Below are 11,952 nucleotides of genomic sequence, written 5' to 3'. Positions count from 1 at the left end.
AAGAAAACCCGGCAGAAGTCCTGGTGGAGATCCAGGTGCTGAGCTCGGGCCGTGGGCTGTGCAGTGACATCACAAGCACAGTGAGCTCACAAGCGCTGCCTGGGGCCGCGGCTGCCACCAGTGAGTGCCAGAGCCGTGAGTGCTGCGCAGAGTGTGGACACGCTGTGTCAGCCCTCGTCCCGGCTGGCAGTGACGGTGGTGGTGGCTGCTGGTGCTACCTGCTCTCACTGACGGTGTTGCCCAGCCATTGCACTGGTGTGTTAGCTGGAAGGGAGGAGAACTGCAGCTGTGCCCGGGTAAGCCAGAACTGTAGTGAGTCATATCAGTCTCACATATCAGTCATGAACGGACTGACCACACCGCCGAGCAAAGGTGAGTGTCCGATGGCGTGAAGCATGAAAGGCTCAATTCTGAATGTCAGTTCTGAGCGGGTGCGGGACATCATGTCACCATTCATTGGGGAGGCAGGGGAGAGTCGTGACAAGTGATATATTAGTTTGTGTTTTGGCTGTCAGAGCAGTGCTGGGCTTTTTCTGGAGTGAGGAAGATGCATTGCAGGTCTGTGCTGGAGCAGCAGAAAGACAAATGTAACAAACAGTGCTTGAAAATGTGAAGCTTGTGGTTGACTGTGCTCAAACCTGCCTCCAAAGAGACGCTCATCAATCATTCCTTGTTTCTTTTCTGCCAGAAGTTGACACCAGTGGCCTTCCTCCAAAGAGCGGCCTTGCAAAAAGTCTGGGGAACCAGACAGAGGTTGACAAGGCACCAGAGAGAGGTACAGATACTCAACAGGCTCCTGGGTTTGATGCACTGTTTTTCTACTGAGATCTGACTGTTCTTTCCTGGGACTCTTCTCTGCAGTTGACATCCCAGTTTCCTCCCATGGCCCGGCTGGACTAAAACGCAAACGGTCGGAGGAGGAGAAGGGAAAAGCGGGGGAATCGCCCTGCAAGAAAAGAGTTAAAGGTGAGCACGAGGAGCTCGTTACGGTGCCTCAGAAAAGCAGTGCTGTCATTTTGCATTGCTCTCTGTCAGACTTTTCCTTGCCCTGGATTATTACTGAGTGCAGCTATTGGGTTTCTTTGTTCCTTTGTATGCGTTGTTGGTAGACAGAGATGACTGTGTGCAAAACATGGCTGAGAATCCCGGACAGGGCAATGTAATTCCACTGGCCAAATGTATTTAACTTTGTGGAAGGGTGGTGGGACTGATAAGAGAACTTGATCTCTCTTGAGGCACAGCAAGACAGTACCAGCTCTCTCTTCCTTTTACTTTAGGTGGGCGCAGGGTCTCTGTGAGGCCCATTGATTGGAAAAACACCTTCCCCCCAACGCGGAGACAGAAACGAAAAGCAGCAGAAATTCATCCATCTGCTGCTGAGGACGCGGATGAGCCCCCAGCTAAAAAACTACCAATGGTAAGAGCAGTGGCAAAAGCAGTAGTGGATATGGAAGGTTTACATTGCCCTTGAAGAAAAGGAAGAAATTCCAAGTGTTCTACAGCTCTTCTGTTTCCCTTGAAGGCAGCAGATGTCTCACAAGGTACTTGTGGAAACTTTCTATTTTGATTAGATGTAGAGCAGTGATTATGTAATGATGCGCAATTCTGAGATTGCTCGTTGTCGTGAAGATTTTTTTCCAGGAGTGTTGCACTGTTAGAAACACCCGAGGTCACTTGTAAGCTTCAAAAGAAAGCTTTCTTCAAGAGCACCGTGGTTCTGTATTTGGGTTTAGGCTCAGCAGTGCTGAGGGAAGGGAGGAGGAGTTCTCAAAGATCATCCGGTGTTTCACCCATCCTTCCTGCTGTGGCCAGGGTTGCCAGCCAGAAGATCCAACTGCCTGGAAACCCATCCAGCCTGGCCTTGAAAGCCTCCAGGGATGGGGCTTCCCCAGCTTCTCTGCGAAAAGAAGTTACTTAGAAATCTTCGGCTAGTGCTTCATACTCTGTCTTGTTTCTTCCTAGGAGACTCTTGCTTCAGTCCCGCCCGAATACACCGTGCTCAGCACCGAAGTCATAAAGCTTCCAAGCAGGTGATGACCACAACTTGTTCTTCCTTAATGCCCTTTTCCCATCAGACAGAAGTTCTTTCACACTGGGGGAAAATGGGGTGTTTGAGATGTGTCATGGCATAATGCAACAAAGGAAGAGGTCATCTGAGATCATTGAAACTGCTTTGTCAAAACCTCTGCTGAGTTCATGGGGAAAAGTACCTCAGCCAGCAAGCAGGATTTTGCAGAGGATGATTTCTTGACATGTTTACAGACAAAGCAGTGAGGGTGGCAATGTGTTTCTGCTACAAAGCCCAGCCCCTGATTGCCAGACTCAAACTGCTCTACTTGAACAGATAAATTCACACTATGAGAAGTGTACTTGCTGGTACCTTGCACCCTAAAGGCAGCCCCAGGTGAACTGGATCTCCATCCCTATGTGACTGTGAGGTGCAAGAGGGGTTAACTATTGATCTCAGAGCTGGGTTGCTGAGAACGTATCTCCAGTTAGAAGTGTAAGGATTGTTCTCTTCCTTGTTCTCCCAAGTCTAGAACTGCTTGCCGGAAGCCAGGAAGACTCTGAAGAAGATGACATTGAGAAGTTGATGATGGAAATTGCAGGAGAAGAACTGGAAGGAGAAACTGATGTGACGTTGAGGATGTGGATGAGCTCCTTCTGGAACTCTCTGCGATCACTGACAGTGTCTGATTGTATATATTTTAAAACAAATGACAACAAAGAAGAATTAAAACCAGCCCTATTCCTTTTCAAGGCTGTTCCTTTCTTATTCTGAGGTGACATTTTTCTGAAACTTTGCAGTGAGTCTTGAAGCAGAGTCCAACTGGTAAAAATCGGCAGTGGCTGCATTCTTTTTCTCCTGATTTCAATGCAGGTCAGAGGTCAGGGGCTGTGCACCCATTCGCCACCTCTGGGTGGCTGCCTTCAGCGTCAAGAACACAAACCACTTCTTTGGGCACAGAAAGACGTCCATCCACAAGGCTGAAACTGGAACTTCTTCCTTCCATGCCCCTTGGCAAAACTGCATTGGGCTTATGTGGAAAGGGTGGTGGTCTCATTTCTTGGATAACGCCTGTGACAACTGCAGTGCTGTGACCTCCCACTTTCTTCCCCTTCTCTCAGGCCTCTCTGCTCAAGTCTCCTTGAACAAAAGGAAAAGGGCCAGTTCAACCAGTACACTCCTTCCCATACATAGCCCTTGACTGCCTGTGGGTAGGAAGGGGCAGCGGCTCGGAGCATTAGGGCAATCCCTTATTGGATCTGACTCCTGCTTCTCATCCCATTGCCCAGGAACATTCATGGAGTCACTCATTTCCTGACAGCNGAAGCACATCTCAGAAATGTCACGTAGATTGTTCTTTTCCTCCCACAAAGTCTGGAGCTGCTCCCAGGAAGCCACGCAGACCCCATGGCACAGCCAGAGGAATCCAACACTACATCATGTTCCTCACAAGGGGCAGAAAATTAGCAGCTGAGCTGCACAGGGGCGGGGGAAGCAGCCATCACTGAAGACAACAACCTTGAGGAGCTTCTGATGGAGCTCACAGAAGAACTGGAAGGAGAAACTGATGTGACGTTGAGGATGTGGATGAGCTCCTTCTGGACCTGTCCGACATGACGGCTTAACACCATCGCCTGATTGGACAGTTTAAAACAACAACAATTAAAACCAGCCCTGTTCCTTTCCAGCCCTGCTCCTTTTTGTTGTTACTCTGTGGGTATTTCTGAGACTCTGCACTGAGTCTTAAAGCCGAGTCAAAGCAGTGACAATCAGCACTGACTGCATCCTGTTCTGATTTCCTTGTGGCTCTGAGTTCAGGTCCTGCACCCGCCGCCAGCTCTGGGTGCTGCTTCAGCATCGAGGGCACAAAGCTCCTCTGTGGGCACAGAACGGCGTCCATCCAGGGCTGAAACTTCCTCCTTCCTTCACCCTCAGCAAAACTCTGCCTTGGGCCCAATGGGAGCTCTGCTGTTCTGATTCCTTGGGCAACCCTTTGAGAAGGCAGTAACAGTGGGCTCAATAACTGAGGCTGAAGCACAGCACTCAGGGCAGGGGCTCATGGGGGAACACAACGACGGGGGATTCAGGAGCTGGGGGCAAAGCCGCTGTGCAGGGAGCGGCCCCAGCAGCCGCCGTGGCTTCGTGGTACCCCGGTGGTCGGGGCCTGGGCGGGCCTCTGGCGGCGGCATTGCTGGCACAGACCTTTCGTTCCTTTCCATTCCCTTCGTTCCTTCCTTCCTCCCGTTCCCCCCGTCCCCATCCCATCCCCATCTCCATCCCTCCATCCCATCCCCATCCCATCCCATCCCCATCCCATCCCCATCCCTCCATCGTCCTTTTCGTTCCTCCCGCCACCCACGTGGGCCGCAGTCCCGTACCGGCCGTCTGCGCATGCTCGCACCGCGTTTCCGTCGGGCTGCGATGGCGGCTCGTGGCTGCGGGCGGCGGCTCCGGGCTCGGGGCGGAGCGGGGCGAGCGGCAGCGAGGGATGGAGGAGGGGAACAGCGGGAGGAGCAGGAACCGCCGCACGGTTGGCACAGGTGGTGGCGAGCAGCGGGACGGGCTGTGCCGTGTTGTACCGTGCCGTGCTGTACCGTGCTGTGCTGTACCGGTCCGGTCCGGTCCGGCCGTGACGCCGTGTGTGCTGTGCCCGCAGGGTGACCCGGTTCTGCCCGCATTGCGGTGGCGGCGTGGAGCCCCGCTTCAGGTTCTGCCCGGCCTGCGGTGACCGGCTGCCCGCCCCGCCGACGGACGCGGCCGGAACGACGCTGCCCCGCGGCCCGAGCCCCGCGGCCGCCGCTGCTGGAGAACGGAGCGATGCGGGGCCCGGCCTGTCCGAGCTGCCCGAGCCGGCCCGGCCGCCCGCCCGCACCCCGCCCCGCGCACCGTGCGCCGCCGCTCGCCGCGGTTCCCCCTCGCCCCGCAAGGCCCGGCCCGGCCCCGCGGAGCCGCTCCCGGAGGGCGAGGAGCTGCGGGACCGCGGCACCGGGCGCTGGACGCTGCGGCGGCTGCTGGAGCGGGGAGGATGCGGGATCATCTATGAAGGTGCGGGGCCGGGCAGGGCTGCGGGGTGTCCGTGCTGCGGGTGCGGACGGTGGCACCGAGCGCTGCCGGTACCGCCGGTGCTTTGCCCCATGTTTGGCTTTAGCGTCCTTCCAGCCGCTTTCAGCGCTGCATAACGCGGGTGAGCAGGGAGCTGTGCGGGGGGGGGGCTGTCAGTGAGACCCCCTTTAGCTGAGCAGCAGCACACAGCGCTGTGCAGAGTCCAGGCAAAGGGCAGAACAACAGGAGCTTCCCCAGGGCAAAGTGACGGCTGAGAATAACGGGGGGATTTTGTCGTGTGGAACCGGGACACACACAAAGGGGCAGAGAGCTCTGAGCTCACCCAGCTCCCATAGACGGCAATGAGAGCTGCAGGGAGCTCACAAATTAACGGGGCTGCCTTGGAGGTTCTGTCAGCCGTTTGTTCCTTACGTCCCGCCCTCAAAGCCCCAACTGCTGGGGCTCCAGGTGCTGGGTTGCATTGAGCAGAGCTGCACCTGCAGCCACGTTGGGGTGCTGTGCTCCCAGAGCGAGGTCAGAGCTGTTTTGTAGCACCATAGAGCACCATTACAGAGGATGCTTTTGCAGAGCCCAGCAGGCAGCAGAGGAGCAGGAGCAGTCAGCTGTGCAGCGGTGCTGAGCCGCGCAGCCGACACTGCGGGTACCTCCTTTCCATGCTCTGTAACCACATCTGTTCCATCCTTCCACAGCACAGTCAGCATCTGGAACCTGTCCTCAAAAGCAAAGATTCTCCCTCAAACTTGTGAGTTTTGATATGTTTGGGTAAGGAATAGTGTGTAGTGCTGCATCCCGGGCCTGACCCGTCTGCTCTGTGTCACCAAAGTGCCCAAGGAACACAGAGAACGTGCTCTGAGAGGCCAGAGCTGTGCTGTCCTCATTGCCATGGGTGCATCCCATAGAGAACTGAGGGAGCTTAGGGAACAGAGAACACTGCCCCAGTGCTTCTTGCCCGGCTCTTCCCCTAATGGTGCGAAGGCAACTGGATGGGAGGATTTGATTTAAAGCAGCAGAAAGCCTTCAGCCCAGGAGGGTGTCTGCTCCATCCAGCAGCTCAGTGACCTCTGAAACTGAATGCAGTGGTGTGAAGTTCTTGCTGTTGTGGTGTGAACTGAGCAGCAATGGATGCTGCTGCAGCCCTGGGGGAGCTGCGGATGGCAGGACTGGGTGCAGTGCTGGGGTGGTGCCATGAAGCAGCTCTTGATGTCGCTGTGCACTTGGCAGCGGGTCGGCTCCTCCAGGGCTGTGTTATTTGCAGCTATCGCTGCTCTGTGGTTGCAGTTCAGTGAATGAATCGTGGCTGCCCGGTGGTGGTGCCTGCCTGTAACATTATGTGCTGTGCTGTCAGGAGCTGAGCCAGGCAGTGAAAGCAGGTTATGAATGAGAACAGAGAGCTGAGTGCTGCAGCAGTGGGAGCAGCAGGGGGGGAGCTCTGCTCACTTGTGAGCGTAACGCTCCCAGCTCCCCTTACCCGTCACCTTTGGCACCTCCTGCCTTTGCAGCGGAGGGTGATACAGTCCCTGGGGCTGGCAGTTCACGTTGGCTTTCCAGGCAAGACGATAAACTGTCATTGGGGATGTGGTTATTGGTGCTGCCTGGAGGCTGCTGATCCTGCAGGGTGGGACCTGTTGGTATCAAACACAGCAGGGTGTGAAACAGCCACCTCCCTGCACAGCGTCCCCCGTTAGTGTGTGTGTGCTGGGCACACGTGTGCTGCACGTAAACGTATGTGGGCACATTGTGAGCTGTCAGGTCAGTTTGTAGCAGCAGCTCTCAAAGGGCAGTAATGCAGGTTGTGAGAATTCAGCATCACCTGGGAAACGTGGTGATACAGACTCTTCTGCTTGTGTTGTTTTCTGATGGCATCAAACAAACAAACAGCTGCTTCTTGGACTCACCTGCCTGCAGAAATAACCTCGCTCACACTGTGGCTGTGCAGGTTTCCTCTGGCTCCCAACACAGCAGCTCCAGGACTGGTTCTGCTCTGGGCTGCATGGTTTGCATTGTTTAGGCGCTGTTAACCCACACGCTTCTTAGTGGTGGTGCTTGAGACGTGGGCAGCTGCTGCCTTGCTTTGTGCTGATGCCTGTAGTCGATGTGCAGCTCAGCAGTGAGATAAAAGGCCCAAACTGTCCTCGTGCTTTTTTCCTTTGGAGGAGGGTGGGACGGGGAAGTTCTTTCAGCTGTGTAGTGAAGCTCTTGTAGCTGCCCTGTCCAGGCGTCCCTTTCTGGCAGGCAGCTGAAGTGATGCACTGTCTGTTTCTTTCAGGACGCCAAGGACAGTAAGATCTACAATGAACAGAACTTCTTCCAGAGAGCTGCGAAGAAGGACAGAGGTTGGTGCTGTGTGTGGGGTGAAGGCTGCGCTGCTTGTTAGGAAAACTGTTGTCACTCCCCTTTGTTATCTGAGTCTCTCAGGCCGCACTAAAATAAACCATTTTGCTGCTTCCTCTGTGCCAGCACTGACAGTTCAGCCCTGAGCTGCTCCAGCAGCACTGGCACTTTGCAGCTCTTGTTGTATTCAGCCTTAGAGCTGTTTTGCCCCACAGCCCGACTGGCTGCTGTTCCCTTTCCCTTCCGTCTCCCCTCTATGTGCATTTCCATCAGCTGCTGTCAGGTAGTTACTTTGCCCGTGTCCAGGTTTTTAAGTCAATAAAGCTGACCAGACACAGCAGGGAATTCCTGCCAAAGCAGCACTTCTGCAGGGCTGTCATCAAGTCCTTCCCAGACCTGTTTGTAGAATTTGCTTCTCGGTCACTGTTCCTGACTCTCTCCTCTCCCCTTCCTTTCATGCAGCCCACAGCGATAACACACCTTGGCCCACTCTGGTATTCCCAGCAACCCTGCTTTCCTATTCTTGTTCTGTAGTGCTGTGTGCATTGACATGCCAACACCCTGGCACGTTAGGCTGGCATTTCTGGGGCAGATCGATATGGAAACAGCTTGGCATCTGCCGTACTCTTTTCCCTTCTAGTGGAGAAGTGGAAGAAGCTGCACTCTTTGCCCTTGCTGGGAATCCCCAGCTGTGTTGGCTTTGGACTGCATGCAGATAAGTACAGGTGAGGTGACTCTGAAGGGCACAGCTGAGCTCTTCTGTCCACACCTGCCTCTTCCTGTGCTTCCCCCCTCCCCTCCTTGCTGTGCACTGTCCTTTTCCTTGCTGTTCCCTGAGCTCCTAATTTAACGTGCTGCTCCTCATTTATTAACAAATGCTTTGCCTCTCACCGCCCTGTTTCCTTCAGTCGCTGTGCTGCTGGTGCAGCCATTCCATTTGCAGCTCCCATTGCTCCGGCCCAGCGCTGCCTTGTTCTTGCCTTTAAACTTTTCTTTTTAAAAAAGGAGACTGAGACTTTGTACCTGCAACAAAGGAGATCTGTTATCTAAGTGGGGAAGCTTTGCCCAGGTCAGCATGAGGCAGTGGGGGTGTCCAGTCCAGGTAGATGGTTTGAGTTTCTGCCGCAGGGTTTCTGAACCAGGAAGTGCTGCTACATCTTTGTCTTTTGTAGGTTTTTGGTGTTCTCTGATTTAGGGCGATCCCTTCAGTCCATCCTGAACGACAACTTACACCTGAGTGAGAAGGCAGCTTTTCAGATCGCAGTGCGGCTGGTACGTAGAGCCAACCCTTTCCAAAGGACTTGTTAAGGAAAGGCATATCTGTTACTTCATCTTTTAAAGGTACTTCAAAGCCAATCCAGGGGGTCTGCTGGGGTCTTAAAGTAGAATCTCTTGAGTCTGTAGTAAGCTTGAGTAGCCAGGTACTGAGCGAGGAGTCTGTGGGTCTGATACACTCTGACCCTCTGTTTACTTGTAGCTGGACTGCCTGGAGTACCTTCATGAGAATGAGTATGTGCATGGGGACATCACGGCTGACAACATCTATGTGAACCCTGCGGACCTCACGCAGGTACGGAGCAGGAGCAGCACTGCAAGGAAATGGCAGCAGGGATGGGCTCATACAGGATGGGACAGAGCAGCGCCCAGGATCCTGCTTTGGAGCAGGGAAGTGATGCGGTCCATGCAGTGCTCAGGTGCTGCAGTGCAGGACTGGAGGGTGCACAGATTTAACACCTGTAGACAGGGAACCTTGGAAGCCGCCCAGTGTGCTGTAAAGGCATTACTCAGAGGGAAGATTCAGGCGCTGACTCGGAGACCTCTGTGGAGCAAGCAGAGCAGATGCACAGCCTGTGGTCCTGGCCCCAGGCAGTAATGCTCAGCTGTTTCCTGCTGTCTTCCAGGTGTCCCTTGCAGGCTACTACTTTGCCTTCCGTTACTGCCCAGAAGGGAAGCACGTGGCCAGGCGTGAAGGCAGCAGGACTCCTCATGAGGGCACGATAGAGTTTATCAGCCAGGACAGCCACAAGGGAGCAGGTGAGTCTGGTTCTGATATAAGCTGGTGAAAAGCCCACCTGGAGCTGTTTCTGAAGCAGGGCTCTCTGGAACCAGGGTTTCCTGCTGGTGTTTGTTACTGCCGTGTACCTGGAACCCAGTTTCTATTTGGCCCATTTCCTCTAACCTCTTTCCAGGCTGCTGTGTTGAGAATTGCCAGGTTACTCAGCAATTGCAGCAAGAGGTGCAGGGGTTTTCCTGCTCCATCTGGAGTCTTGGCTCCAGCAAGTGTACAAGGAATAGAAAACTGGGTTGCTTCATGCTGGCTTAGGTGGGATCTGTTTCAAGCTGCAGTGGATCCCTGCCCAAAACAGACTTGAAACAGGCTCCGCTCTGACCTTGAAGCAGAGGGAGCTGGAAGGATGTTCAAACTGGCCACTTGGTTGGGTCTTAAAATAGACACTTCCAAGGTTGTGCCATGAGCGCTGAAGTCCCTGCTCTCCTTTGGAGAGGTGATATAGCCTCGGCCTCCCCTGGGATGGCTCCCACTCCACTTTCCACATGTGAATCTCTCTCTTCTTTCAGCGCCATCTCGACGGAGTGACTTGGAATCTCTGGGCTACTGTCTGCTGAAATGGCTCTGCGGCTTCTTGCCTTGGTCCAAGGAACTGGACAAAGTAGAAACTGTGATGGAAAAGAAAGAAATGTAGGAGTGTTCATCTGCTCTTTGGGATATGCTCAGCAGGAAGCACTGAGGGCGATTCTGTGACTAGAGGACTGACCAAATGATTTATTTGTTGTGTTGTGGGTAAATCCCATTGGAAAGTCAGACTTGGAAGCAGGTGGCCAAAATTATCTCCCCGGTGAAAGGCTTATTGGTGAACCCAGATCTCAGCAGCATTTAGAACCTGGCCATCTGAATTTGGCCTCTTTTGTATTTGTTTCTTGTTGTCAGACAGGATGCTTCAGTGCCTGCTCCATTGCTTTTCTTCTGACAGCTCTCTGCACCGGTTCTTCCAGGTACAAAAATGATGTGATGTGCCTCCTCCGACAGTGCTTCAGCAGGCAGAGGTCAATTCCAGGTGCAGGATTGCTTTCCTATGCGCTTCCTGGGGAGGGACGGGGGATTGAACATACCTGAAGGCAGAGCCTTCCTCATGCCGGGGTGGTATTTGGGATGGCTTTTGGTGGTGATGGAGACACAGCAGTGCACAGCTGACCAGCTGTCAGGCTCCTCCAAACCAAGCCCTTGTTTGCAGCAAAACAAAGAAGGCTGCTGTTATATCTACATTCATAAGCCTTGCTGAAGAGGCAAGTGCTCCGGTGGCTTTAAAAATGCAGAATTTGGGGCCTGAGTTCATTTCTCTGTCCCATCTTTAGAGTTTAAATTAGTTCTTTGATTTCACAGAATGGTTCGGGCTGAGAGGGACCTCAGAGAGCATCTAGTTTGACACCTTTTGCCCCCTGCCCCAAGCCATGGGCAGGGACACCTCCCACCAGGTCAGGCTGCCCAGGGTCCCCTCCAACCCGCCCTTGAGCACCTGTAGGGCTGGGGCGTCCATCCACAGCTTCTCTGGACAGCAGTGTCAGGGCCTCCTCGCTGTAGTAGAAAATTACTTCCTTATATCTAGAGCCAGTCTCTCAGTGTGAAGCCATCATCCCAGGTCCTATTGCTTCATACTCTTATAGAAAGTTCCCTCTCCATCTTCCCTTCAGGCACTGAATGGCAGCAACGAGGTCTTTCTGTAGCTGTAGAGGGGGAGGATCCCTCCTGCTGGCTGCACTTCTGCTGTAGCCTAGGTTTAGTTTTCCTCTCTGCAGTTGGCCAAGGCTGAGGAGTGATCTCTGCAGGGAGTGGACTCTGGAAAGGTTACCTGGCAGTTTGTGAAGATGATGGGTTTTGTCAATCTGCGTGGTGACAATCTGTGTTTTGCAGATGCCCTTCAGAGTTACCTGCAGCAAGTAATGGCACTAGAATACGAGGAGAAGCCCAACTATGAGGCCCTGCGGCAGCTCTTCAAAAAGCCACTGCAGATGCTGAAAGCTTCAGCTTATGACTCTGTGGATATCATGATAGTACCATAAGTAAGTGCCCACAGTTCAGATTGCTGCAGCACACAGCACCAGTGCCCTGGACTCCAAGGAGCAATGGAGCACTGCTGATATTATACTGAATCAGACCTCCACTTGCTGTAGCTTAATACCTTTCTACCCTGCCATTTTGTTATGCTTTCCATAGCATTACAGGAAGGAAACTGTACAAACTCCAATTTATGTTCCTCTTCTGTTTCCTTTTCTTTTAGATCAAGAGAACTTGCACAGGACAACACAGCTGAGAGCTTTTTGCAGCGTGAGGCTTTTCCAAAAGATGTGAAACATTTTACCTACTGTTGTTTTATAATAAACTTATTGAAAAGCACCCAAAGCCTGCGGCGTGGGGTTATTGGGGGGAATACATTCAGGGCTGCACTCTGGCTTCCTGTCCTCCTGGGGATGCAGCAGACTTGTTCTCATGTTACACTCTGTGCAGGGTCCTTTCCCAGCTACTCACAGTATGG

The 11,952-nt window shown here is 53.4% G+C and overlaps 1 protein-coding gene across 1 annotated transcript; it reads left to right on the top strand.

Moving 5' to 3' along the window:
* The first annotated feature begins 4,412 nt into the window (after positions 1-4,412).
* Positions 4,413-11,813, top strand: VRK3 (VRK serine/threonine kinase 3). The gene is made up of 12 exons (XM_015877407.2): positions 4,413-4,548; positions 4,665-5,053; positions 5,761-5,813; positions 7,338-7,404; positions 8,043-8,127; positions 8,575-8,674; positions 8,880-8,972; positions 9,304-9,436; positions 9,980-10,100; positions 10,415-10,476; positions 11,331-11,479; positions 11,698-11,813. Exons 1-11 carry the CDS (start codon positions 4,430-4,432, stop codon positions 11,477-11,479), a joined length of 1,371 nt encoding a protein of 456 aa, XP_015732893.1. The 5' UTR covers positions 4,413-4,429; the 3' UTR covers positions 11,698-11,813.
* Positions 11,814-11,952: the final 139 nt, after the last annotated feature.

Source organism: Coturnix japonica, chromosome 14, assembly GCF_001577835.2.
Source record: "Coturnix japonica isolate 7356 chromosome 14, Coturnix japonica 2.1, whole genome shotgun sequence".
Taxonomy (NCBI): domain Eukaryota; kingdom Metazoa; phylum Chordata; class Aves; order Galliformes; family Phasianidae; genus Coturnix; species Coturnix japonica.
This window is presented reverse-complemented; position numbering and strand designations above follow the sequence as displayed.